The sequence below is a fragment of the Salvelinus namaycush genome, chromosome 16 (assembly GCF_016432855.1).
Source record: "Salvelinus namaycush isolate Seneca chromosome 16, SaNama_1.0, whole genome shotgun sequence".
In the NCBI taxonomy this organism is placed as follows: domain Eukaryota; kingdom Metazoa; phylum Chordata; class Actinopteri; order Salmoniformes; family Salmonidae; genus Salvelinus; species Salvelinus namaycush.
The window spans coordinates 42,702,070-42,730,050 of NC_052322.1; the positions used below are offsets into that span (position 1 = coordinate 42,702,070).

The 27,981-nt window shown below is 42.3% G+C and overlaps 1 protein-coding gene across 1 annotated transcript in view; it reads right to left on the bottom strand.

The window, feature by feature from the left end:
- Nucleotides 1-4,725: 4,725 nt before the first annotated feature.
- The window catches only part of LOC120061690 (host cell factor 1-like), a 51,541-nt gene continuing 28,285 nt past the window's right edge, over nt 4,726-27,981 (bottom strand). Inside the window, exons 15-16 of the mRNA XM_039011584.1 lie at nt 25,998-26,191; nt 4,726-4,966 (exon numbers count right to left, since the gene is read on the bottom strand). Coding sequence (XP_038867512.1) covers nt 4,726-4,966; nt 25,998-26,191 — 435 coding nt within the window. The remainder of the gene's footprint in view (nt 4,967-25,997; nt 26,192-27,981) is intronic.

A 27,981-nucleotide genomic window follows, 5' to 3' on the forward strand; every position in this document is an offset into this window, starting at 1 on the left:
TACACTTCAATGTTTGGGAGAAGAGGTTCTGGTTGGTCTGAGATAGGGATGGGCAACTTTGATGGGAGTCGGGGCCACAAAAAATCTGAACTCATCATGAGGGGCCGCAGTTGCACCGCCACCAAACCCCCCCACCCCCACCTGAGTACATTTTGTACAATTCTAACATTTTTGCCATGGGGTGTAGGGATATTCTTGCTGTTTTAAAGCAAGTTTGCTGAAATTCTACACATTTTGCCTTGGGGGGGGGGGGGGTACTAGAAGTTATTACAAGTTTAGATGGCTGGCCGCTAGACTAATTTACCAATCTAAAAGATTTTAGCTAACGTGGGCTAAATGAGTGACTGACATAACAACATAAAAACTGCCGATAGAAATTTCTAAATTGCACCTTGTGTCTTTTACTATTCTAACTCTTAACAGTCAATTGAGAGCCCGACTGATACCAGTAAATACCACCATTGGCCCTTTCCTGGTCTGAGAGGAAGGCCAGTCAGAGTCCAGACTGTGAGGAGTTATACTGTACGACCTGATACATCAGAGATACATGAAAAGTGCTTTTCATAGAAAGAACTAAGAACCATTAGTGACATCACATCCTAAGCTTTATATCATAAACATAGCCTGAGTTAATCACTGAACCAAACGAATTTGACTTTCCAATGCCTTACAAAACTCAGAATCATCCCAAACCCCAGAATTTATTAAGCTCGAATCACGACCGGTAACTAATTCATGGCAGTCCAATCAGTAGTAACAACCAAATCAAATCAAACATTCCCGTGGTTTTTCAGACCAGAATATAAAGGGACGTCAAGCTAGGTTTCTGCTCAAACAAAACATACATAAAGAATGCCCCCAATGTCACTAGCTAGGTTTTCAACTAATTGGCGACAGATTTTCATGCGAATATTCTAGAATCCGCATAATGAAAACATGCACATTTCTCCACCAGTGATGTGTTTCCACCATTTTGTTTTTTGCTGATTAAATATCAGCGCGTGATGACGTAGTCCACACAACAAGTTTTCATGTAGCCTATCAAATAAAAATCTGAATCTCAATATGTTGTGTGGATACATATCTCATTTTCAACTAGTTATGTCACAAAAAACTGTTGCGTTAAATAGCAAATGTTTCTACTCTGGTCTTGGTGCTTACGCTCTAGACAACAGCTCTCAGATACAGTACGGGTAGGCTAGTCTACATGATGACATTATTATGGATAAGAGTGAAAATATTTTTGGGTCAGTCAATCATCGATCACTCAAGCATCAATCATCATGTCACTAGAATAAGACCCTCGATATTTATTAGAAAGGAGCATCAAGATCACTGCACTTTCACCCCCCTGTGAAGTTTATCAGAATGTATTTTGTCTGTAGACTAATGAACTGGTTTCCTGAGTTGTAGTGAGAGGACCACACACCATATCATCACCACTCACAAGTTTAGTTCAATATGATGGTTATTATATCAATATTTGCCCATAAAGACATTTCTACTGCCATTTCTCACATAATTAATTTTACAGACACAAAAAAAAAGATCACTCACCCATCACTAACAAATTAGCTAATTATCTGTCTGCATTTTATAAAATTGTAGTGAAACTTTGTGTTTCCATCACAGCTGTCATTCATTTTTACAATTGGTCAACAGTCCAGTTCAGCAGTGGTGTAAATGACTGTGGGGCTACAGTGGAGGCTAGGTGCCAGGAAATGTGTTGATACCTAGCTAGTGTAACAGTATAACTTTAGTACGTCCCCTCGCCCCGACCTCGGGCGCGAACCAGAGACCCTCTGCACACATCAACAACAGTCACCCACGAAGCGTCGTTACCCATCGCTCCACAAAAGCCGCAGCCCTTGCAGAGCAAGGGGAACCACTACTTCTAGATTTCAGAGCAAGTGACGTAACCGACTGAAAGGCTGCTAGCGCGCACCACCGCTAACTAGCTAGCCATTTCACATCCGTTACACTAGCTACATGTGTTGATACCTAGCTAGCTAAATGTGTTGATACCTAGCTAGCTAAGTGTGTTGATACCTAGCTAGCTAAATGTGTTGATACCTAGCTAGCTACATGTGTTGATACCTAGCTAGCTACATGTGTTGATACCTAGCTAGCTAAGTGTGTTGATACCTAGCTAGCTAAATGTGTTGATACCTAGCTAGCTACATGTGTTGATACCTAGCTAGCTAAATGTGTTGATACCTAGCTAGCTAAATGTGTTGCTACCTAGCTAGCTAAATGTGTTGATACCTAGCTAGCTAAATGTGTTGATACCTAGCTAGCTAAATGTGTTGATACCTAGCTAGCTAAATGTGTTGATACCTAGCTAGCTAAGTGGCGACAGAACAGACTTTATGCTACAGTACACTGGTAAAGAAAGAATAGGCCATGGTTCTGTCCCAAATTGCACTCTAAAAAGGGTGCAAAAGGGCTAAGAGGTATGTCAACTTCCGACTTCAACTGTACACCTCAGCCAAATACATTTAAACTCAGTTTTTCACAATTTCTGACAATTAATCCACAATTCCCTGTCTTAGGTCAGTTAGGATCATTACTTTATTTTAAGAATGTGAAATGTCAAAATAATAGTAGAAATAATAATTTATTTCAGCTTTCATTTCTTTCATCACATTCCCAGTGGGTCAGAAGTTTACATACACTCAATTAGTATTTGGTAGCATTGCCTTTAAATTGTTTTAGCTTGGGTCAAACGCTTCGGGTAGCCATCCACAAGCTTCCCACAATAAACTGGGTGAATTTTGGCCACATTCCTCCTAACAGAGCTGGTGTAACTGAGTCAGGTTTGTAGGCCTCCTTGCCCACACACGCTTTTTTCAGTTCTGCCCACAAATTTTCTATGAGATTGAGGTCAGAGATTTGTGATGACCACTCTAATACCTTGACTTTGTTGTCCTTAAGCCATTTTGCCACAACTTTGGAAGTATGCTTGGGGTCATTGTCCATTTGGAAGACCCATTTGCGACCAAGCTTTAACTTCCTGACTGATGTCTTGATGTTGCTTCAATATATCCACATAATTTTCCTTTCTCGTGATGCCATCTACTTTGTGAAGTGCACCAGTCCCTCCTGCAGAAAAGCACCCCCACAACATGATGCTGCCACCCCCGTGCTTCATGGTTGGGATGGTGTTCTTCGGCTTTCAAGCCACCCCCTTTGTCCTCCAAACATAACGATGGTCATTATGGCCAAACAGTCCTATTTTTGTTTCATCAGACACGGGGACAATTCTCCCAAAAAGTACGATCTTTGTCGCCATGTGCAGTTGCAAATTGTAGTCTAGCTTTTTTATGGTGGTTTTTGAGCAGTGGCTTTTTCCTTGCTGAGCAGCCTTTCAGTTTATGTCGATATAGGACTCATTTTTACTGTGGATATAGATACTTTTGTACCTGTTTCCTCCAGCATCTTTACAAGGTCCTTTGCTGTTGTTCTGGGATTGATTTCCACTTTTCACACCAAAGTACATTCATCTCTAGGAGACAGAACGTTTCTCCTTCCTGAGCGGTATGACGGCTGTGTGGTCCCATGGTGTTTATACTTGTGTACTATTGTTTGTACAGATGAACGTGGTACCTTCAGGCTTGCTCCCAGGGAACTTTCTTACTTTCAGGGAAATTGCTCCCAAAGATGAACCAGACTTGTGGAGGTCTGCAATTTTTTCTGAGGCCTTGGCTGATTTCTTTTGATTTTCCCATGATGTCAAGCAAAGAGACACTGAGTTTGAAGGTAGGCCTTGAAATACATCCACAGGTACACCCTTCAATTGACTCAAATTATGTCAATTAGCCTATCAGAAGCTTCTAAAGCCATTACATAATTTTCTGTAATTTTCCAAGCTGTTTAAAGGCACAGTCAACTTAGTGTATGTAAACTTCTGATCCACTGGAAATGTGATACAGTGAATTATAAGTGAAATAATCTGTCTGTAAACAATTGTTGGAAAAATTGCCAATGCCAATGCCTCTAAGATCATGTACATTTGATGCAGCTTTATGACGACTCCTTGTCATAATGGTAGGGATTAACTGAGCTGATCTTGGATCATTTACCAGTCATTGTTTCAATGCGGCCTTGAAATGCGTGGACAGAGTCCAGGAGCCAAGATGATTTGGATGGACTCCGTCATTCCTGTAGAGTATCTTCTGTTTCCAGAAGGTGTCAAAGTTATCAATAAAAGTGACCAGCAGAGGTACAGTAGTCTTTTAGCCAGATGTGTAATGCCAGTAGCCTGCTGAATCTTTCACACCCGCGTCCCAACGATGGTACTGGACCTGAAATTATTGGCAATTTTCTTAATGCTAATATCAGTTCTTTCAAATCCATTTTCAAATGTTCCGAGCTAGCCCTCCGAGCGAGCCCACATGGACTACGACAGTGTCCCGGAATTTGTGGTAGAACAGTCGGAAGCAGCCATGTTATGTTCTGTACTCGTGCTCCTGGGTAGCACATGGTTTTCGCCTTGGGGACCGAGATGTTTCTCACCATAGAGCTGCCTATGATGACAGCTGGTGATGTTGAATGGGCTGGTCTCTCAGGCAGCCTCACGGTCTGGTGAGCTCCGAGGATCTGAACCCGAGGTAGAATCCACCAGAGAGGGAGACAGAACCGAGGACGAAGACGCAGGTACCTTCGGATACGATCTTGATTGGGAAGCCACCAAGGAAGAAGGCGCCGGAACCTCTGGATCCAAAGCTATTTCTGGTCTGTGTCAGTTCTGGGCTCAACATCTCCATGGAGACCCCCGTTGCCAGAGGACACCTTCTTCGACGAGTGACATACCTCCATGGCTGGTTGGTTGGGTCGAGAACAGCTCCGTTCTCCAGGGAAGGGGGAGACCCCTTCGGGGATGGAACTCTGCCGAGTACCGGCCAGTCGGCTGTGGAGAGCCGACACGGCGGCGAAATTTCCACCAAACCAGAGCGGCGTCCGGCTACTGGGGTGGAAGAAAAATAAAAAGTAGGTAGGCGTGGGTTCCCCAGTAGCTTATGTAGGTTTGCTACTTGCTTGCTAAGAGTAGCTACTTCGCTCCTGTAGTCCTACGCAAGCAAGCAGTTGCTACATTGATGGCATAGTATGGTTTCTGTACAGCACTTCGAGATATTAGCTGATGTACGAAGGGCTATATAAAATAAACTTGATTTGATTTGATAGAAGGCCCTTCTTGCCTTGTCTCTCAGATTGTTCGCAGCTTTGTGGAAGTTACCTGTAGTGTTGATGTTTAGGTCGAGGTATGTATAGTTTTTTTGTGTGCTCTAGGGCAACGGTGTCTAGATGGAATTTGTATTCGTGGTCATGGCAACTGGACCTTTTTTGGAACACCATTATTTTTGTCTTACTGATATTTACTGTCAGGGCCCAGGTCTGACAGTATCTGTGCAGAAGATATAAGATATATGCTTCTGTAGGCCCTCCTTGGTTGGGAACAGAATTCTAGTAGGGTGAGGCCGGGTGCTGCAGACTGTTCTAGTGCCCTCGCTAATTCCTTGATATATATATATATGTTGAAGAGGGTGGGGCTTAAGCTGCATCCCTGTCTCACCCCTGTGGAAATAAATGTGTGTTTTTTGCCAATGTTAACCGCAGAATTATTGTTTGTGTACATGGATTTTATAATGTTGTAAGTTTTTCTCCCAACACCACTTTCCATCAATTTGTATAAGAGGCTCTCATGCCAAATTCAGGCTAAAGCTTTTTTGAAATCAACAATGCATGAGAAGACTTTGCCTTTGTTTTGGTTTGATTGTTTGTCAATTGGGGTGTGCAGGTGAATATGTGGTCTGTCGTAAAAAGCCAATTTGACATTTGCTCAGTACATTGTTTTCCCTGAGGAAATGTACGAGTCTGCTGTTAATGATAATGCAGAGGATTTTATTGAGGTTGATGTTGATGCATATCCCACGGTAGTTATTGGGGTCAAATTTGTCTCCACTTTTGTGGATTGGGGTGATCAGTCCTTGGTTCCAAATATTGGGGAAGATGCCAGAACTGAGGATGATGTTAGAGTTTAAGTATAGCCAATTGGAAATTGTGGTCTGTATATTTTATCATTTAATTTAGGATAACATCAACCCCACAGGCCATTTTGGGTTGGAGGGCTTGTATTTTGTTCTGTAGTTCCTTCAATGTAATTGGAGAATCCAGTGTGTTCTGGTAGTCTTTAGTAGTTGATTCTAAGATTTGTATTTGATCTTGTATGTGTTCTTCTGTTTGTTATTTTTTATAGGGCCAAAAGATGGCCAAAAAGTGGTTCACCCATACATCTCTGTTTTAGATAGATAACTCTTCGTGTTGTTGTTTCTTTAGAGTTTTCCAATTTTCCCAAAAGTGGTTAGATTCTATGGATCCTTCAATTACATTGAGCTGATTTCTGACGTGCTGTTCCTTCTTTTTCCGTAGTGTATTTCTGTATTGTTTAAAACTTCTTGTCAATATGGGGGCGCTGTTTCCACTTTGTAAAAAATCGTGCCCAAATTAAACTGCCTCGTACTCTATTCTAGATCGTACAATATGCATATTATTATTACTATTGGATAGAAAACACTCTCAAGTTTCTAAAACCGTTTGAATTATATCTGTGAGTAAAACAGAACTCATTTGGCAGCAAACTTCCTGACAGGAAGTGAAAAATCTGAAATCGAGGCTCTGTTCCAGGGCCTTCCGATTCAATTGCTTGAAATCTATGGATATACATGCACTTCATACGCCTTCCACTAGATGTCAACAGGCAGTGGGAGGTGGAATGGGGTGTCTAGCTTGATCTGAGGTCGAACAAGAGCTCTTGGAATGACGTGACCACAATTTCCTTTGTCTACCAAGGCGCGGGAAGGACATCAGCATTGGCTTCTGAAAAGCGTTCGGTATAGACGGTGGATGTCTCCGGCTCTGATTTTATTTGATAGATGTGATAAAAACATCATAAAGTAGTTTTTTTCAACCAAGTTGTATCAGTTTATTCAACGTTTATTGCGAGTTTTGGAATTTTCCTTTCTTTGCGTCAGGAGAATTTGGGCATGTTCGCGCTACATGGCTAGCTAATGTTGCTAATTCGACAGGAGAAGAGGACATTCTAAAACCAAACAACGATTTATTCTGGACAAAGGACTCCTTGTACAAGATTCTGATGGAAGCTCAGCAAAAGTAAGAACCATTTATGATGTTATTTCGTATTTCTGTGGAAAATGTTTAGTCCTATTTTCCTTCCTTTTTGCGGGCGCTGTCTCGCTATAACGTAAGCTGTTTGTTATGGTAAAGTTATTTTAAAAAATCTAACACGGCGATTGCATTAAGAACTAGTGTATCTTTCATTTGCTGTCCAACGTGTATTTTTTAGTAAAGTTTATGATGAGTTCTTTGATTAGATTAGGTGACTGTCCAAAATATCTCCGGAGATTCTGGTGAATTGATGCTACATATTCACAATGTATAACCACGGTTTGCAGCTCAAAATATGCAAATTTTCGAACAAAACATAAGTGTATTGTATAACCTGATGTTATAGGACTGTCATCTGATGAAGTTGGTCAAGGTTAATGATTAATTTTATATCTTTTGCTGGTTTTTTGCGATCGCTACCTTTTGCTGCTGATAAATGCATTTGTGTGTTTGGCTATTGTGGTAAGCTAATATAATGCTATATTGTGTTTTCGCTGTAAAACACTTGAAAAATCTGAAATATTGGCTGGATTCACAAGATGTTTATCTTTCATTTGCTGTACACCATGTATTTTTCATAAATGTTTTATGATGAGTATTTAGGTATTTCACGTTGCTCTCTGTAATTATTCTGGCTGCTTTGGTGATATTTTTGATGGTAGCTGCAATGTAAAACTATGATTTATACCTCAAATATGCACATTTTCGAACAAAACATAGATTTGTTGTATAACATGTTATAAGACTGTCATCTGATGAAGTTGTTTCTTGGTTAGTGACTAATTATATCTCTATTTGGTCGGTTTTGTGATAGCTACCTATGCGGTAGAAAAATGCTGAAAATATGCGGTTGAGTCTTTTGCTATTGTGGTTAGCTAATAGAAATACATATTGTGTTTTCGCTGTAAAACATTTTAAAAATCGGAAATGATGGCTGGATTCACAAGATGTTTATCTTTCATTTGCTGTATTGGACTTGTGATTTCATGAAAATTATATTATATGATATCCCTGTCGCGTTAGGCTAGGCTATGCTAGTCAGCTTTTTTTATGAGGATGCTCCCGGATCCGAGATGGGTAGCAATGAAAGGTTAAGGGATTCACCATAGTGAAGGCGTAGGCCCTGGGTCTCTCTCTCTCTCTCTCTCTGTCTCTCTCTGTCTCTCTCTGTCTCTCTCTGTCTCTCTGTCTCTGTCTCTGTCTCTGTCTCTGTCTCTCTCTCTCTCTCTCTCTCTCTCTCTCTCTCTCTCTCTCTCTCTCTCTCTCTCTCTGTCTCTGTCTCTCTCTCTCTCTCTCTCTCTCTCTGGGTCTCTCTCTCTCTCTCTCTCATTCACACAATAGCCTCTATCTTTCACTATCCCAACTCCCCCTCTCTCATCCCTGTTTTCCCCAAACACCACAGAGTGCATAGAGAAGTCACAGCAGAGCAAGAAGTGATGTCCATTATCGTCTCTACTGAGACTGGTGCTCTCCTGTTTACAGATCACACACACAATACACACACGACACACACTATACACACTACACAATACACACAATACACACACTACACACACTACACACAATACACTCAATACACAACACACAATACACACACGACACTCACTATACACACTACACAATACACACACACTACACACACTACACACACTACACAATAAACACAATACACACACTATACACACTACACAATACACACACTACACACAATACTCACACTACACACAATACACACACTACACACAATACACAATACACAATACACAATACACGCTACACTATACACAATACACACACTACACACTACACACACTACACAATAACCACAATATACACACACATAATACACACTACACACACTACACACAATACGCACACTACACACAATGCACACACTACACAATGCACACACACAATGCACACAAAACACACACACAAAACAAACAATACACAATACACACACACAATACACACACACACAATACACACACACACACACACTACACACACACACACACACACATGCACTACACCCAATAAACACGCACACAATACACACACACAATAAACACAACACACAAACACAATACACACACACAGCACACACCCAATACACATACACAATGCACAGACAATACACACCACACAATACACACACACACAATACACAAAACACACACAATACACACACTGCACACACTACACACAATAAACACACACACTACACACAATGCACACACACAATACACACAATACACAAAACACACACAATACACACACTGCACACACTACACACAACACACACAATAAACACACACACTACACACAATGCACACAATACACACAATACACACAATACACACAATACACACACACAATACACACAATACACACACACAAAACCAGCAGCATACCACCCTGCATCCCACTGCCCTGGTCAGTCACTAGATGGGAGACCAGATGCTGCTGGAAGTGGTGTTGGAGGGCCAGTAGGAGGCACCCTTTCCTCTGATTTAAAAAAAGATCCCAATGCCCCAGGGCAGTGATTGGGGACATTGCCCTGTGTAGGGGGATGTTAAATGTGTGTCCTGACTCTCTGTGGTCACTTAAGATCCCATGGCACTTATTGTAAGATTAGGGGTGTATTGGCTAAAATTCCCAATATGGCCCTCATACCATCACGGTCACCTAATCATCCCCAGCTTACGATTGGCTCATTCATCTCCTCTCCCCTGTAACTATTCCCCAGGTTGTTGCTGAGAATGTATTCTCAGTCAACTTACCTGGTAAGTACAATATACACAAATTACACACACACACACCACTGAGTGCTGAACAACAGATTAAACTAGATTGGTAGTTATTCCTTTTAGGTGTGTTGACCAATAAATAGTTCTCCTTCTGCTCTTCATGGATCGATATGTTTCACAGTATTGAGTCATTTCTTTGTACTGTCCTTCCATGTCATTCCTCAGCCTATTCTCAGAGGACACCCAGACAAGCAGACCTGGGCGGACGTACCATACCAAAAAGTATGTTGATACAGTGATGATCTGTTTTGTTTTATGTCAAATCTAATTTACTGAAATGTGCATTAGTCTGCAGTCATGATTGAGATTCATGTACTGCACTTGAACAATTATTGTGTGATTGTTAGATATTTATCAAGACACATGTTGATTGCATGTAGGCTACTTCTGCCCGCTCCTCAGTGACGACAAGATGTACAAATCGAAAGGTTAAACACAGAAATCTATTTCTATTCTCTCTCTCTCTCTCTCTCTCTCTCTCTCTCTCTCTCTCTCTCTCTCTCTCTCTCTCTCTCTCTCTCTCTCTCTCTCTCAATTCAATTCAATTCAATTCAATTCAATTCAAGGGGCTTTATTGGCATGGGAAACATGTGTTAACATTGCCAAAGCAAGTGAGGTAGATATTATACAAAAGTGAAATAAACAATACAAATTAACAGTAAACATTACACATACAGAAGTTTCAAAACAATAAAGACATTACAAATGTTATATTATATATATAAAGTGTTGTAACAATGTACAAATGGTTAAAGCACACAAGTTAAAATAAATAAGCATAAATATGGGTTGTATTTACAATGGTGTTTGTTCTTCACTGGTTGCCCTTTTCTTGTGGCAACAGGTCCCAAATCTTGCTGCTGTGATGGCACACTGTGGAATTTCTCCCAGTAGATATGGGAGTTTATCAAAATTGGATTTGTTTTCAAATTCTTTGTGGATCTGTGTAATCTGAGGGAAATATGTCTCTCTAATATGGTCATACATTGGGCAGGAGGTTAGGAAGTGCAGCTCAGTTTCCACCTCATTTTGTGGGCAGTGTGCACATAGCCTGTCTTCTCTTGAGAGCCATGTCTGCCTACGGCGGCCTTTCTCAATAGCAAGGCTATGCTCACTGAGTCTGTACATAGTCAAAGCTTTCCTTAAGTTTGGGTCAGTCACAGTGGTCAGGTATTCTGCCACTGTGTACTCTCTGTTTAGGGCCAAATAGCATTCTAGTTTGCTCTGTTTTTTTGTTAATTCTTTCCAATGTGTCAAGTAATTATCTTTTTGTTTTCTCATGATTTGGTTGGGTCTAATTGTGCTGTTGTCCTGGGGCTCTGTGGGGTGTGTTTGTGTTTGTGAACAGAGCCCTAGGACCAGCTTGCTTAGGGGACTCTTCTCCAGGTTCATCTCTCTGTAGGTGATGGCTTTGTTATGGAAGGTTTGGGAATCGCTTCCTTTTAGGTGGTTGTAGAATTTAACGGCTCTTTTCTGGATTTTGATAATTAGTGGGTATCGGCCTAATTCTGCTCTGCATGCATTATTTGGTGTTCTACGTTGTACACGGAGGATATTTTTGCAGAATTCTGCATGCAGAGTCTCAATTTGGTGTTTGTCCCATTTTGTGAAATCTTGGTTGGTGAGCGGACCCCAGACCTCACAACCATAAAGGGCAATGGGCTCTATGACTGATTCAAGTATTTTTAGCCAGATCCTAATTGGTATGTTGAAATTTATGTTCCTTTTGATGGCATAGAAGGCCCTTCTTGCCTTGTCTCTCAGATCGTTCACAGCTTTGTGGAAGTTACCTGTGGTGCTGATGTTTAGGCCGAGGTATGTATAGTTTTTTGTGTGCTCTAGGGCAACGGTGTCTAGATGGAATTTGTGGTCCTGGTGACTGGACCTTTTTTGGAACACCATTATTTTGGTCTTACTGAGATTTACTGTCAGGGCCCAGGTCTGACAGAATCTGTGCAGAAGATCTAGGTGCTGCTGTAGGCCCTCCTTGGTTGGTGACAGAAGCACCAGATCATCAGCAAACAGTAGACATTTGACTTCGGATTCTAGTAGGGTGAGACCGGGTGCTGCAGACTGTTCTAGTGCCCGCGCCAATTCGTTGATATATATGTTGAAGAGGGTGGGGCTTAAGCTGCATCCCTGTCTCACCCCACGACCCTGTGTGAAGAAATGTGTGTGTTTTTTGCCAATTTTAACCGCACACTTGTTGTTTGTGTACATGGATTTTATAATGTCGTATGTTTTACCCCCAACACCACTTTCCATCAATTTGTATAGCAGACCCTCATGCCAAATTGAGTCGAAGGCTTTTTTGAAATCAACAAAGCATGAGAAGACTTTGCCTTTGTTTTGGTTTGTTTGGTTGTCAATTAGGGTGTGTAGGGTGAATACATGGTCTGTTGTACGGTAATTTGGTAAAAAGCCAATTTGACATTTGCTCAGTACATTGTTTTCATTGAGGAAATGTACGAGTCTGCTGTTAATGATAATGCAGAGGATTTTCCCAAGGTTACTGTTGACGCATATTCCACGGTAGTTATTGGGGTCAAATTTGTCTCCACTTTTGTGGATTGGGGTGATCAGTCCTTGGTTCCAAATATTGGGGAAGATGCCAGAGCTAAGGACGATGTTAAAGAGTTTTAGTATAGCCAATTGGAATTTGTTGTCTGTATATTTGATCATTTCATTAAGGATACCATCAACACCACAGGCCTTTTTGGGTTGGAGGGTTTTTATTTTGTCCTGTAACTCATTCAAGGTAATTGGAGAATCCAGTGGGTTCTGGTAGTCTTTAATAGTTGATTCTAGGATTTGTATTTGATCATGTATATGTTTTTGCTCTTTATTCTTTGTTATAGAGCCAAAAAGATTGGAGAAGTGGTTTACCCATACATCTCCATTTTGGATAGATAATTCTTCGTGTTGTTGTTTGTTTAGTGTTTTCCAATTTTCCCAGAATTGGTTAGAGTCTATGGAGTCTTCAATTACATTGAGCTGATTTCTGACGTGCTGTTCCTTCTTTTTCCGTAGTGTATTTCTGTATTGTTTTAGTGATTCACCATAGTGAAGGCGTAGACTCAGGTTTTCCGGGTCTCTATGTTTTTGGTTGGACAGGTTTCTCAATTTATTTCTTAGATTTTTGCATTCTTTATCAAACCATTTGTCATTGTTGTTCATTTTCTTCGGTTTTCTATTTGAGATTTTTAGATTTGATAGGGAAGCTGAGAGGTCAAATATACTGTTAAGATTTTCTACTGCCAAGTTTACACCTTCACTATTGCAGTGGAACATTTTACCCAGGAAGTTGTCTAAAAGGGATTGAATTTGCTGTTGCCTAATTGTTTTTTGGTAGGTTTCCAAACTGCATTCCTTCCATCTATAGCATTTCTTAATGTTACTCATTTCCTTTGTTCTCTCTCTCTCTCTCTCTCTCTCTCTCTCTCTCTCTCTCTCTCTCTCTCTCTCTCTCTCTCTCTCTCTCTCTCTCTCTCTGTCTCTCTCTCTCTCTCTCTCTCTCTCTCTCTCTCTCTGCCTCTCTCTCTGTCTCTCTCTCTCTGTCTCTCTCTCTGTCTCTCTCTCTCTCTGTCTCTCTCTGTCTCTCTCTCTCTCTGTCTCTCTCTGTCTCTCTCTCTCTGCCTCTCTCTCTCTGCCTCTCTCTCTCTGTCTCTCTCTCTCTGTCTCTCTCTGTCTCTCTCTCTCTCTCTGTCTCTCTCTCTCTCTCTCTCTCTTTCTCTCGCTCTCTCTACAAGCAGCCAGCTATATTGATTGACTCTTGAGCCTCTGGCTTGTCTTTAGAGGCTCAGAACAGATACGGACTCAACAGGTGTTCAGCTTACAGATATCACCAAATGACCTACGACTCTAAAGTAGACATTGAAGGCTTGACAATGACTGACTGATGACTGTCAGTGATGAGGCTAGATGGCCACAGTTCTCCACATCAAGGACTAATGGCTAATGGCTGTAGGTTCTCTTGATGCTCGATGACTGTGTTGAAGAAGGGGAGAGGAGAAACAACGCCCTATAGCAGTGTCACCATGGTAACCACAGGTGGCCGTGTGGCTCTTTCTGTTGTTGTTCCTTCCTTCCATTCGGGTTGTCATGTGATGTATAAGAGGCGAGGGATTGGTGGAACAGGAGTGGTGTGGAGAGAAGAGGACTAGAATACTGATTAAGCCTGGGCCTGAGTCACAGCCAATTAAACCTCTTTATTCTTTTTTAGACATGGTAGCATGGAGGAGAGGAAGCAATGGAAATTACTTTTTTTAGCAATGGAAATTACTACAGAACAAATTTAAATTTAAATTCAAACCATGATTCTAATGGTGCTGACCGACTGGGCTGGAACCAGGCTGTTCTGACCGCAACAGTACAAGATCTGAAGTGTCCGACTGGGCTGGAACCAGGCTGTTCTGACCGCAACAGTACAAGATCCGAAGTGTCCGACTGGGCTGGAACCAGGCTGTTCTGACGCAACAGTACAAGATCCGAAGTGTCCGACTGGGCTGGAACCAGGCTGTTCTGACCGCAACAGTACAAGATCTGAAGTGTCCGACTGGGCTGGAACCAGGCTGTTCTGACCGCAACAGTACAAGATCTGAAGTGTCCGACTGGGCTGGAACCAGGCTGTTCTGACGCAACAGTACAAGATCCGAAGTGTCCGACTGGGCTGGAACCAGGCTGTTCTGACGCAACAGTACAAGATCCGAAGTGTCCGACTGGGCTGGAACCAGGCTGTTCTGACGCAACAGTACAAGATCCGAAGTGTCCGACTGGGCTGGAACCAGGCTGTTCTGACCGCAACAGTACAAGATCCGAAGTGTCCGACTGGGCTGGAACCAGGCTGTTCTGACGCAACAGTACAAGATCCGAAGTGTCCGACTGGGCTGGAACCAGGCTGTTCTGACGCAACAGTACAAGATCCGAAGTGTCCGACTGGGCTGGAACCAGGCTGTTCTGACCGCAACAGTACAAGATCCGAAGTGTCCGACTGGGCTGGAACCAGGCTGTTCTGACCACAACAGTACAAGATCCGAAGTGTCCGACTGGGCTGGAACCAGGCTGTTCTGACCGCAACAGTACAAGATCTGAAGTGTTTGTAGCGGCTTTGAACGTTTACTTTTCATTGAATTACAGTTCCTTGCATCAGATGGAGAATCGTGCAGGTGGTTGATATGACACAAAACATATATTAGCTCAAACAGGTTGCTAAATCACACGTACCCATTCACAAGCACACACATACACCCCCCCCCCCTCCCCCCATCTGGCCACTCCTGTGACCTGGCTGGCGCTGAAGCTGCGTGCTGAACGGATGGTCAAAAGGACGGGGATACAAAGAAATTCCTTGATTCTAAGTAGTTCACACAAACTACAACAAAAAAACGAACCAAAAAAAAACACCTCCACTCATGTTTTTACTGAATACTATTCAACACTTAAATTGATCTCTCCGTCTTACTTACTGCGCTCCGTTTTATCCACTTTGAAAGAAACCAGAAAGCAACAACGTAGAGAATGAATGGTCAAACATGGGTTTGCGTCTCAAATGGCACTGCATTCCCATCACTGGGGCTCTATCTGGTATAAAGGAGTGCACTATGTAGGGAATAGGGTGCCATTTGGCATTCCCCGTGGATTGACAGCCTTGACACAAGGAGTGGATGGATTGTCTGTCTATCAGAGAGCCTCATAGCAGCTGGACACAGAGAGAAAGATAGGAAGAAAGATGGAGGGAGAGAGAGAGAGAGGCAGAGAGAGAGGGGCAGAGAGAGAGAGAGAAAGAGAGAGAGAGAGAGAAAGAGAGAGAGAGAGAGAAAGAGAGAGGCAGAGAGAGAGAGAGAAAGAGAGAGAGAGAGAGAGAGAGAGAGAGAGAGGCAGCAAGAGGGAGAGAGGCAGAGAGAGAGAGAGAGAGAGAGAGAGAGAGAGAGAGAGAGAGAGAGAGAGAGAGAGAGAGAGAGAGAGAGAGAGAGAGGCAGAGAGAGAAAAAAAACAAATTGAGTGTTGTGTACTACAAAGGAATCTAAACCACTTTGTGTCTCTCTCTCTCATGCCTCTTTGGGCTTTTAGACTCGTTGTAATGTCTGTAGCTGTATGGCTCCTTCCTGTTACTATTTCAGCTATCTGTGTTTACAACCCTAGCTGTAGAGTGCAGTACTTTAGCAATGGAAATGATTACAGAACAATATTCAAACCATGATTCTCTGGGCTCAAACCAGGGCCTTCTACACTACCAGGGCATACTACACGACTGTGTTAGTTGGATGAGCTAAAGGCTAGGCATTAGCTCCGGGTGGGGGGGACATAAGTAAAGCGCAGGTCAAAGGATGCAGTTCAATACACAGATACACAAACACACACACGTATCATTCACAAGCACACACACACCCTCCCCCCAGGATATGAAGATGCCTGTGTTCTTCCAGGGGTTAAACCATCTGGCCACTCCCGTGACCCGGCTGGTGCTGATGCTGCGTGTTGAACGGATGAGCACTTCTCCATGGAAACTGTGTTCGATATCGCCATGACAACCATATTTGGGAAGGGGGTAAAAATACGACAACAACAAATGAGGAAAAACATTGAATGAAATGAAAGAGCCTAATAAGGAATGACAGGCAGAGTACTATGGGGGTTTCTGGTCTAAAATAGTGCACAATATAGGGAATAGGGTGCCATTTGGGATACAGAATGACTAATGTTATCTCAACCTTATCTGAGCTGGAAGCATTTCCTTTAGCCATAACTGCCAAGAAGAGCATCTGTTAACCTCCTGCCTGTCTATCTGGGATGTGTTTTCTGGCCTACGGCTGGTGGAGGTGATGATGCCTGATGATGCCTGCTACATCTTGAGGTGGATACAGGTGTACAAGCCTGGGTTCACCTGCTATTTGTTTTCTTTCAAATACTTTAAAAACCTCTTAAGGATCGGACCCTTTTTTTCCTATTTTCACTTAAAATGACATACCCAAATCTAAATGCCTGTAGCTCAGGACCTGAAGCAAGGATATGTATATTATTTTTACCATTTGAAAGGAAACACTTTGAAGTTTGTGGAAATGTGAAAATAATGTAGGAGAATATAACACATTAGATCTAGTAAAAGATAATACAAACAAAAAAACGTGTTTTCTATACATTTTTTCGTTCCATCATCTTTGAAATGCAAGAGAAAGGCCATACATTGAGATAGGATCCTAGGTGAAAATGTAGATGTTGTCCACGAGATGGCAGCAGTGTGTGTCCAAAGTCTCAGACTGATCCAGTGAATAATTACTTCACTACACAATATTTTGTATCAAGTCTGCCAGGAGTTTGCCCAAATGTTCAGAATTGGTCAATTTATACATGTTCCAGTACATAACTATAGAGAACATACTAAAATGCTATGGTAATAAACCATGTAAGTTTACACACATCCAGTAATGTCATACATGATGGATCATTAGCTTCCCTACAGAAAATACACTAACCTTCACACGTCTAGATGGCCGGGGGGGGGGGGGGGGGGGGGGGGGATTCCTAAATTTTAATATAAAAATAGATTTTATCAAACAAAACTATGCTAAATTTTACCTCTGGGACCCTCAAGATGACAAATCAGAGCCAGATTACTGAATGTAAGTACATTATTTACCTACAGAGGTGAATGTATCAAACCAGTTGCTGTGATAAAAGTGTTATGTTGTTGTGTACTATCCTCAAACAATAGCGTGGTATTTTTCTGCTCTAATAGTTACTGTAAATTGGACACTTGAGTTAGATTAACAAGAATTGATGCGTTCTGCCCTTATAAGACATGTCTATATCCCAGAGTTGGCTGTTGTTTACAATGTCATTCTAGTCACTTTAACTGTCCCGGTTTAGGGACACCGATCCCGTAGAGGCTGCGTTTGATCTTGACCGACCCAAACTGAGGAGGAGTCTACAATGTTCAGAAGTGATTTCACCAGTTATTTCCAGTATTCAGGGTTCACTCAAACATCGCTTTAAGCTTTGTTTTACTATTGACAGTTAAAGTTGATTTCAGGATTGTATGTCGATTCGTTTCAGTCTCAATTCAAACTTCTCGCCGCCAGCTCTATAATCTGTCTCCTGTCGTAAGAAGACGGTGACGAAGGACATCATTGCTACTTAACGTGGATCCAAGTTCAGTTTTAAAATCACCCGGGATCATTGGCATAGAGTTATCCGGGCGTTTCTGACTGGTCTTGGAACTGTGACAAAGGGCAGCCTTGGCTCGATGGGATACAGTCAGTATTGATTCTGTCAACACAGACAGATATATCCTGTTTTTTAACCTTAAACTCACTATCGTACTTGATGTCCTGAATACAAAGTGTTATGTTTAGAGAGAGAGAGAGAGAGAGAGAGAGAGAGAGAGAGAGAGAGAGAGAGAGAGAGAGAGAGAGAGAGAGAGAGAGAGAGAGAGAGAGAGAGAGAGAGAGAGAGAGAGAGAGAGAGAAAACATATTAAAGGGGGGAATCTTTAGTTCACACAGGACACCAGATAAGACTATAGGACAGACTGGCACAACACTTTGTACCCCTCCTAGGGACGGAAGAGCACTAGTAAGCCAGTGACTCAGCCCTCATAATAGGGTCAGAAGCAGAGAATCCCAGTGGGGAGCCGACCAGGCAGTAAGGGTGGTTCATCACTCCAGTGCCTTGTCATTCACCTTCGCACCCCGGGGCCAGACTACATTCAATCATAGGACCTAATGAAGAGATGAGTCTTCAGTAAAGACTTAAAGGTCAAGACTGAGTGTGCGTCTCTCACATGGGTAGGCAGACCATTCCATAAAAATGGAGCTCTATAGGAGAAAGCCCTGCCTCCAGCTGTTTGCTTAGAAATTCTAGGGACAATAAAGAGGCCTACATCTTGTGACCGTAGCGTACATGTATGTATGTACGGCAGGACCAAATCGGAGAGATAGGTAGGAGCAAGTCCATGTAATGCTTTGTAGGCTAGCAGTAAAACCTTGAAATCAGCCCCAGCCTTAACAGGAAGCCAGTGTAGGGAGGCTAGCGCTGGAGTAATATGATCAGATTTTTTGGTTCTAGCCAAGATTCTAGCAGCCGTGTTTAGCACTAACTGAAGTGTATTTAGTGCTTTATCCGGGTAACCAGAAAGTAGGGAATTGCAGTATTCTAATTTAGAAGTGACAAAAGTATTGATTAACTTTTCTGCATCATTTTTTTGGGGGAAAAAAATCAGATTTTTTAAATGTTACGAATATGAGAAAAAAACAGCCCTTGAAATATTCTTGATATGTTCGTCAAAATAGAGATCAGGGATCAGAGTAACGCCAAGGTCCTTCACAGTTTTATTTGAGATCACTGTACAACAATTAAGATTAATTTTCAGATCAAACGACTTCCTTATGTCATAAACAAAGGCTTCCAGGGTAGAGAATTTTGGGGCTTCACCATGTTTCATCCAAATGTACAGTTGTGTGTCGTCCGCATAGCAGTGAAAGTAGACATTGTGTTTCCCAATGACATCACAAAGAGGTAGAATATATAGTGAAAACAATAGTGGTCCTAAAACGTAACCTTGAGGAACACCGAAACGTACAATTGATTTGTAAGATGACAAAACATCCACAGAGACGAACTGATAACTTTCTGACAGATAAGATCTAAACCAGGCCAGAACTTGTCCTGCGCAACAGCTTTTTCAAAAACAATTGAGAGGAATGGGAGATTTGATATATAATAATAATAATAATAAGCCAGTAGTTTAGTTGGAATAGGATCCAGTAGGCAGCCGGAAGGTTTAGAAGCCAATACTATTTTCATGAATGTCAAGAGATACAGGACTAAAAAACTTGAGTTTCTCCATTGATTGTAGGTCTTGGAAGTGTGCAGCCTCAGGACAACTAAGTTTTGGAGAAATATGCAAATTCAAAGAGGAGTCCATAATTTGCTTTCTAATGATTATGACATGTTCATCAAAGAAGCAGCAATGAGGCCTCTTCGATATTGCACGGTACTGTCTTTCCAAGCTAGTCGGAAGACTTCCAGTTTGGCGGAGGGACATTTCCATTCACATTTTCTTGAAGCTTGCTTGCTTTAGGGCTTGGGAATGTTCTGTACACTAGAGAGCTAATTTCTTGTGACAAATGTTTTTGGTTTTTAGAGGTGCGTCTGCATCAAGGTTAAATTTAGACCCTTGGTTTGCTGGTTAACTGATTATTGTAGCTATAAACAGTGATTGAGTAGGCTGCATAGATTCCATGACTAGAAGCTTGAAAGAAGAAAACGCAGTCATTTAGGGGGCGGGGGGTAAATTGAAATTTGCTGTCGTAAATGTTAGCAACACCTCCACCTTTGCGGGATGTGCGGTGTATATGGCCACTAGTGTAACAAGGAGGAGAGGCCTCATTTAAAACATGTAAAATGGTTGAAAAATAATCAGTCTTGAGCCGTGTTTCAGTCAGACCAATCACATCAAGGTTATGATCAGTGATTAGTTCATTAACTATGACTGCCTTGGAAGTGAGGGCTCTAACATTAATTAGCCCTATTTTGAGATGTGAGATATTGTTACAATCTCTTTCAATATTGACATGAATGGAGGTCTTTATTCCAGTGAGATTGCTAAGGCGAACACTGCCATGTTTAGTTTTGCCTGACCTAGATCGAAGCACAGACACAGTCTCCATGGGGAAAGCTGAAATGACTACACTGACTCCACTAAGCTGGCAGGCTGGCTAACAGCCTGCTGCCTGGCCTGCACCCTATCTCATTGTGGAGCTAGAGGAGATAGAGCCATGTCTATGTTGATAGATAAGATGAGAGCACCCGTCCAGCTTGGATGGAGTCCGTCACTCCACAGCAAGACAGGCTTGGTCCTGTTTGTGGGAGAGTCCCAGAAAGAAGGCCAGTTAACTACAAATTCTTTATTTTGGGTACGGTAGAAAAGAGTTTTCAACCAGCGATTGAGTTGTCAGAGACTGCTGTAGAACTCATCCCTCATCATTGGTGCCGACGTGGATACCAATGCTAGCTCGTCTGGGCTGGCAGCCTTGCGAGGGTTAACACGCTTAAATGTCTTACTCACGTCGGCCACGGAGAAGGAGAGCCCACAGTCCTTGGCAGTGGGCCGTGTTGGTGACACTGTGTTATCCTCAAAGCGGGTGAAGATGGTGTTTAGCTTGGCCGGGAGCAAGACGTCGGTGTCGAGACGTGGCTGGTTTTCTTTTTGTAGTCTGTGATTGTCTGTAGACCCTGCCACATACGTCTCGTATCTGAGCCGTTGAAATACGACTCCACTTTGTCTCTATACTGACGCTTTGCCTGTTTGATTGCCTTGCGGAGGGAATAACTACACTGTTTGTTTTCTGACATATTCCTAGTCACCTTGCCATGGTTAAATGCGGTGGTTCACGCTTTCAGTTTTGCACGAATGCTGCCGTCTATCCACGGTTTTTGGTTAGGGTAGGTTTTAATAGTCACAGTGGGTACAACATCTCCTATACACTCCCTGATAAACTCATTCACCGTATCAGTATATTTGTAAATATTATTCTCGGAAGCTATCCGGAACATATCCTAGTCCGCGTGATCAAAACAATCTTGAAGCGTGGATTCCGATTGGACAGACCAGCGTTGAATAGTCCTTAGCACAGGTACTTACTGTTTGAGTTTCTGCCTATAGGAAGGGAGGAGCAAAATGGAGTCGTGATCAGATTTGCCAAAAGGAGGGCAGGGGAGGGCCTTGTGGGTAGTTGGAGTAGCAGTGGTCGAGTGTTTTAGCAACGTGAGTACTACAGTCAATGTGTTTGAACTTTGGCAGCCTTTTCCTCAAATTTGCTTTGTTAAAATCCCCAGCTACAATAACTGCGGCCTCAGGATATGTGGTTTCCAGTTTGCATAAAGTCCAGTGAACTTGTTTGAGGGCTGTCATGGTATCGGCTTGAGGGGAGATATACACCTCTGTGACTATAACAGAAGAGAATTATCTTGGGAGATAATATGGTCGGCATTTGATTGTGAGGTATCCTAGGTCGGGTGAACAAAAGGACATGAGTTCCTGTATGTTATCACAATCACAACATGAGTCGTTAATTATGAAACATACACCGCCCCCCCCCCCCCCCCCCCCCCCCCCCCCCCCCCCCCCCCCCCCCCCCCCCCCCCTTCCCGGAGAGATATTTATTCCTGTCTGCGCGATGAACTGAGAACCCAACTGACTGGGCCGACTCAGCCAGTATATCCCGAGAGAGCCATGTTTCCGTGAAACAGAGTATGTTACAATCTCTGATGTCTCTCTGGAAAGAGACCCTCGCCCTGAACTCGTCAACTTTATTATCCAGAGATTGAACATTAGTGAGTAGTATACTCGGAAGCGGTAGGTGGTGTGCGCGCCTCCTAAATCGGACTAGAAGACCACTCCGAATACCTCTCCTCCGCTGGCGGTGTTTTGGGTCGGCCTCTGGAATCAGTTATATTGCCCTGGGGGGTGCGAACAAAGGATCCGTTTCGGGTTATGTTAATAACTCAGGAGCACAGCTAGTAGCCCCCTAAATTAGACTCCTCCTTTCTTATTGTCAGTTTAATCCGGTGAGGCCTAAATAGGTCTTGTTACCGCCCTCCCCCCCCCCCCCTCCATCCCTCCCCCGCCCCACGCTATTCTGGTTAAATCTCAGCAGGCGGCCAGGGTTCCCATAGTAGCCTAGAGGTCTAACACAAACTTCTATGTGTAACTACCCTGATCGCCGGCCCATGGTCTTATGTGTAATTCAGGTCACATGGTGGTCTAGCCCCCTATAGGGTCCTTTATGTGTATTATCATATACATTTTCCAGTAGCCAGGGTAGGCCTATAGACTTGTGGTTCCACTGTGTGTTCCTAACTGAACTATTTCCCTGTATTTGAGTTTAATCAGAGGCCCATCGGTAGCCACCAAACTACTATTTTTTGTATTCGTAACCCTACTTAGATGCGGAATTCCCCAACTTCTTTCTGCCCACTGTGCTGTTGATATTGCCAGGCTGGCCGTTCCCATAGCCTTTTTTAAGACCAAGGTAGCCTTATTTTAGACGCCCCTCTACTTTTACTCTTTAGTTTTCTCAGGTGTTTTCCGTTTTTGTTTAATTCTTTCAGGGTAGCCTAGTTAGACCTACCTTTCATGTTCTGTTTATAACATCAAGGTTTTCTCATTTAAGTCCTATAGACCTACTTCTATGTGTAATCAGGCCAGGTAGACTATAGGTCTAACTATATGTGTAATCAGGGCCAGGTAGCCTATAGACCCACTTCTTATGTGTAATCAGGGCAGGGTAGCCTAAGGTCTAATTCTATGTGTATATCAGGTAGCCTATAGACCTACTTCTATGTGTAATCAGGTAGCCTATAGGTCTACTTCTATGTGTAATCAGGTAGCCTATAGACCTACTCTATGTGGAATCAGGCCAGCGTAGCATATAGGACCCACTTCTATGGGTAATCAGGCAGGTAGCCTATAGACCCACTTCTATGTGTAATCAGGCCAGGGAGCCTATAGACCTACTCTATGTGTAACCAGGCAGGTAGCTCTAGGTCTACTCTTTTAGTGTAATCAGGTAGCCTATAGGTCTACTTCTATGTGTAATCAGGCCAGGTAGCCTATAGACCCACTTCTATGTGTAATCAGGTATCCTATAGACCTACTTCTATGTGTAATCAGGCCAGGTAGCCTATAGACCTACTTCTATGTATAATCAGGCCAGGTAGCCTATAGACCTACTTCTATGTGTAATCAGGCCAGGTAGCCTATAGACCACTTTGATGGTAATCAGGCCAGGTAGCCTATAGGTCTACTTCTATGTGTAATCAGGTAGCCTATAGGTCTACTTCTATGTGTAATCAGGCCAGGTAGCCTATAGACCCACTTCTATGTGTAATCAGGTAGCCTATAGGTCTACTTCTATGTGTAATCATGGCCAGGTAGCCTATAGACCCACTTCTATGTGTAATCAGGTAGCCTATAGGTCTACTTATATGTGTAATCAGGCCAGGTAGCCTATAGACCCACTTCTATGTGTAATCAGGTAGCCTATAGACCTACTTCTATGTGTAATCAGGGCCAGGTAGCCTATAGACCCACTTCTATGTGTAATCGGGCAGGTAGCTATAGGTCTACTTCTAGGTAACAGGTGCCTATAGACCTACTTCATGTTGTAATCAGGCCAGGTAGCCTATAGGGTCTACTTCTATGTGTAATCAGGTAGCTATAGCCTACTTATATGTGTAATCAGTAGTATAAGGCCTACTCTAAGGTAAATCAGGTAGCCTATAGACCTACTTCTAGTGTAATCAGGCCAGGTAGCTATGACCTATCTATGTGTAATCAGGTAGCCTATAGACCTACTTCTATGTGTAATCAGGCCAGGTAGCCTATAGACCTACTTCTATGTGTAATCAGGCCAGGTAGCCTATAGACCCACTTCTATGTGTAATCAGGTAGCCTATAGACCTACTTCTATGTGTAATCAGGGCCAGGTAGCCTATAGGTCTACTTCTATTTGTAATCAGGTAGCCTATAGGCCTACTTCTATGTGTAATCAGGTAGTCTATAGGCCTACTTCTATGTGTAATCAGGCCAGGTAGCCTATAGACCTACTTCTATGTGTAATCATGTAGCCTATATACCTACTTCTATGTGTAATCAGGCCAGGTAGCTATAGACCTACTTATATGGTAATCAGGTAGCCTATAGCCTACTTCTATGTGTAATCAGGCCAGGTAGCCTATAGGTCTACTTCTATGTGTAATCAGGCCAGGTAGCCTATAGGCCTATTCTATGTGTAATCAGGCAGTAGCCTATAGACCACTTCTATGTGTAATCAGGGCCAGGTAGCCTATATACCTACTTCTATGTGTAATCAGGCCAGGTAGCCTATAGACCTACTTCTATGTGTAATCAGGGCCAGTAGCCTATAGGCACCTTCTATGTGTAATCAGGGCCAGGTAGCCTATAGGTCTACTTCTATGTGTAATCAGGCCAGGTAGCCTATAGGCCTACTTCTATGTGTAATCAGGCCAGGTAGCCTATAGACCTACTTCTATGTGTAATCAGGTAGCCTATAGACCTACTTCTATGTGTAATCAGGTAGCCTATAGACCTACTTCTATGTGTAATCAGGCCAGGTAGTCTATAGACCTACTTCTATGTGTAATCAGGCCAGGTAGCCTATAGACCTACTTCTATGTGTAATCAGGTGGCCTAAAGACCTACTTCTATGTGTAATCAGGCCAGGTAGCCTATAGACCTAATTCTATGTGTAATCAGGTAGCCTATAGACCTACTTCTATGTGTAATCAGGGCCAGGTAGCCTATAGACCTACTTCTATGTGTAATCAGGGCCAGGTAGCCTATAGACCCACTTCTATGTGTAATCAGGCCAGGTAGCCTATAGGCCTACTTCTATGTGTAATCAGGCCAGGTAGCCTATAGACCTACTTCTATGTGTAATCAGGCCAGGTAGCCTATAGACCTACTTCTATGTGTAATCAGGCCAGGTAGCCTATAGGTCTACTTCTATGTGTAATCAGGTAGCCTATAGGTCTACTTCTATGTGTAATCAGGCCAGGTAGCCTATAGGCCTACTTCTATGTGTAATCAGGGCCAGGTATCTGGGAATTTGGTTAGAAGACCATTTGTAGAAGACTGCTTGCTAGAAGGTTAATTTTGAAGTGTTGCATTTTGATTCAAGTCAAGACAAATATCTACATATTTTGGAATGTCGAATGTTGATGTCGGGAGACTGCCATCACAGAAAAGGGGAACAGACCACTTTTTCCTGTCAGTTGACTTAAACGAATCACGACGTGGCATAGTAGCGCATCAACAGTGACAACGGTCGGCTGCTATTGAAGTGACTGTCAAAATCCATAATAAACCGTCCTGAAATTGTCACCAGCGCGTGACAGAAATCTAAAAAGGCTCCAGACCTGCAGCGGACAAACACAATAGATTGACTGACGAATTGATTGGAATGATCGATAGGAAGCAGACGAACCCGTTTTTCCGATGGGTATAATGTGGGTGCCCGGCTTTGAGGTGGAGGTGGGCATGCTGCTGTAGGACAAGATGGTGGGCTTGCCCCCAACGGTGCCCCCGGCCTTGGAAGTGGTGATGATGGTGGTGGGCGTACCGTCGGCTGACGTCACCAGCTTCAGGATAGTACCCGCCGGGAGAGGACCCTTCGTCTGGGGGGGAACAGGAAGAAGAGAGAGGGGTCAGAGGTGAAGACGAGAGGTGGAAGCTGACGGACATCATGCTACACTTTGTGAAATAGAGCCACCACCTTGTAGTTGGTGTAATATCCGTCGAGATGGATTATACCGCCTGTTGTTCTATGCATAAAACCAACAAGCACGAACCATTCTTTTGCACCCCAGTATCTCTACTTGCACATCATCATCTGCACATCTATCACCCCAGTGTTAATTTGATCAATTGTAATTACTTCGCTACTATTGGCCTATTTATTGCCTTACCTCCTCACGCCATTTGCAGACACTGTATATAGACTTATTTTTCTATTGTGTTATTGACCGTACGTTTGTTTATTTCATGTGTAACTCTGTGTTGCTGTTTTTGTCGCACTGCTTTGCTTTATCTTTGGCCAGGTCGCAGTTGTAAATGAGAACTTTTCTCAACTGGCCGACCTGGTTTAATAAAGGTGAAATAAAATACATTTCAGCTTGGTAGACAGTTGGGAGACTCGTTCTCTATACGTCAGAACATATACGAGATCTGTTTCCACAGGATCTCACAGGGACTATGGATAAGAATCAGCTGTCGATGTGAATTCACCAATAAGTTGATCGTTGTGTACTGTCCTGTAGTTACACAACTACAGGTACCACTGTCCTGTAGTTACACAACTAAATGTATTACTGACCTGTACTGTATTACTGGCCTCTATTGTATAACTAAACCTGTATTACTGTCCTGTATTGTATAACTAAATGTACCACTGGCCTGTATTGTATAACTAAATGTATTACTGGCCTGTATTGTATAACTAAATGTATTACTGGCCTGTATTGATACTAAACTGTATTACTGATGCCTGTATTGTATAACTAAATGTATTATGACCTGTGTTGTATAACTAAATGTATTACTGACCTGTATTGTACTAACTAATGTATTACTGACCTGTATTGTATAACTAAATATGTATTACTGCCTGTATTGTATAACTAAATGTATTACTGAGCCTGTATTGTATAACTAAATGTACCATGTCCTGTATTGTATAACTAAATGTATTACTGACCTGTATTGTATAACTAAAATGTATTAATGGCCTGTATTGTATAACTAACTGTATTACTGACCTGTATTGTATAAACTAAATGTATTACTGACCTGTATTGTATAACTAATGTATGACTGAACTGTATTGTATAAAAACTATATCTGTATGTATACTAAACTCGTATTACTGCTGTATTGTATAACTAAACCTGTATTACTGACCTGTATTGTATAACTAAATGTACCACTGTCCTGTATTTGTATAACAAAATGTATTACTGTCCTGTATGTATAACTAAAATGTATTACTGACCTGTTATTGTATAAACTAAATGTATTACTGACCTGTATTGTATAACTAAATGTATCACTGTCCTGTATTGTATAACTAAATGTATTACTGGCCTGTATTGTATAACTAATGTATACTGGCTGTATTGTCTATAACTAACCTTGTTGTCACTGACCTGTATTGTATAACTAAATGTATTACTGACCTGTATTGTATAACTAAATGTATTACTGACCTGTACTGTACCACGGTCCTGTATTGTATAACTAAATGTATCACGGTCCTGTATTGTATAACAAAATGTATTACTGACCTGTATTGTATAACTAAACCTGTATTACTGACCTGTATTGTATAACTAAATGTACCACTGTCCTGTATTGTATAACAAAATGTATTACTGACGCGTATTGATAAATAAAAATGCTATTTAATGGA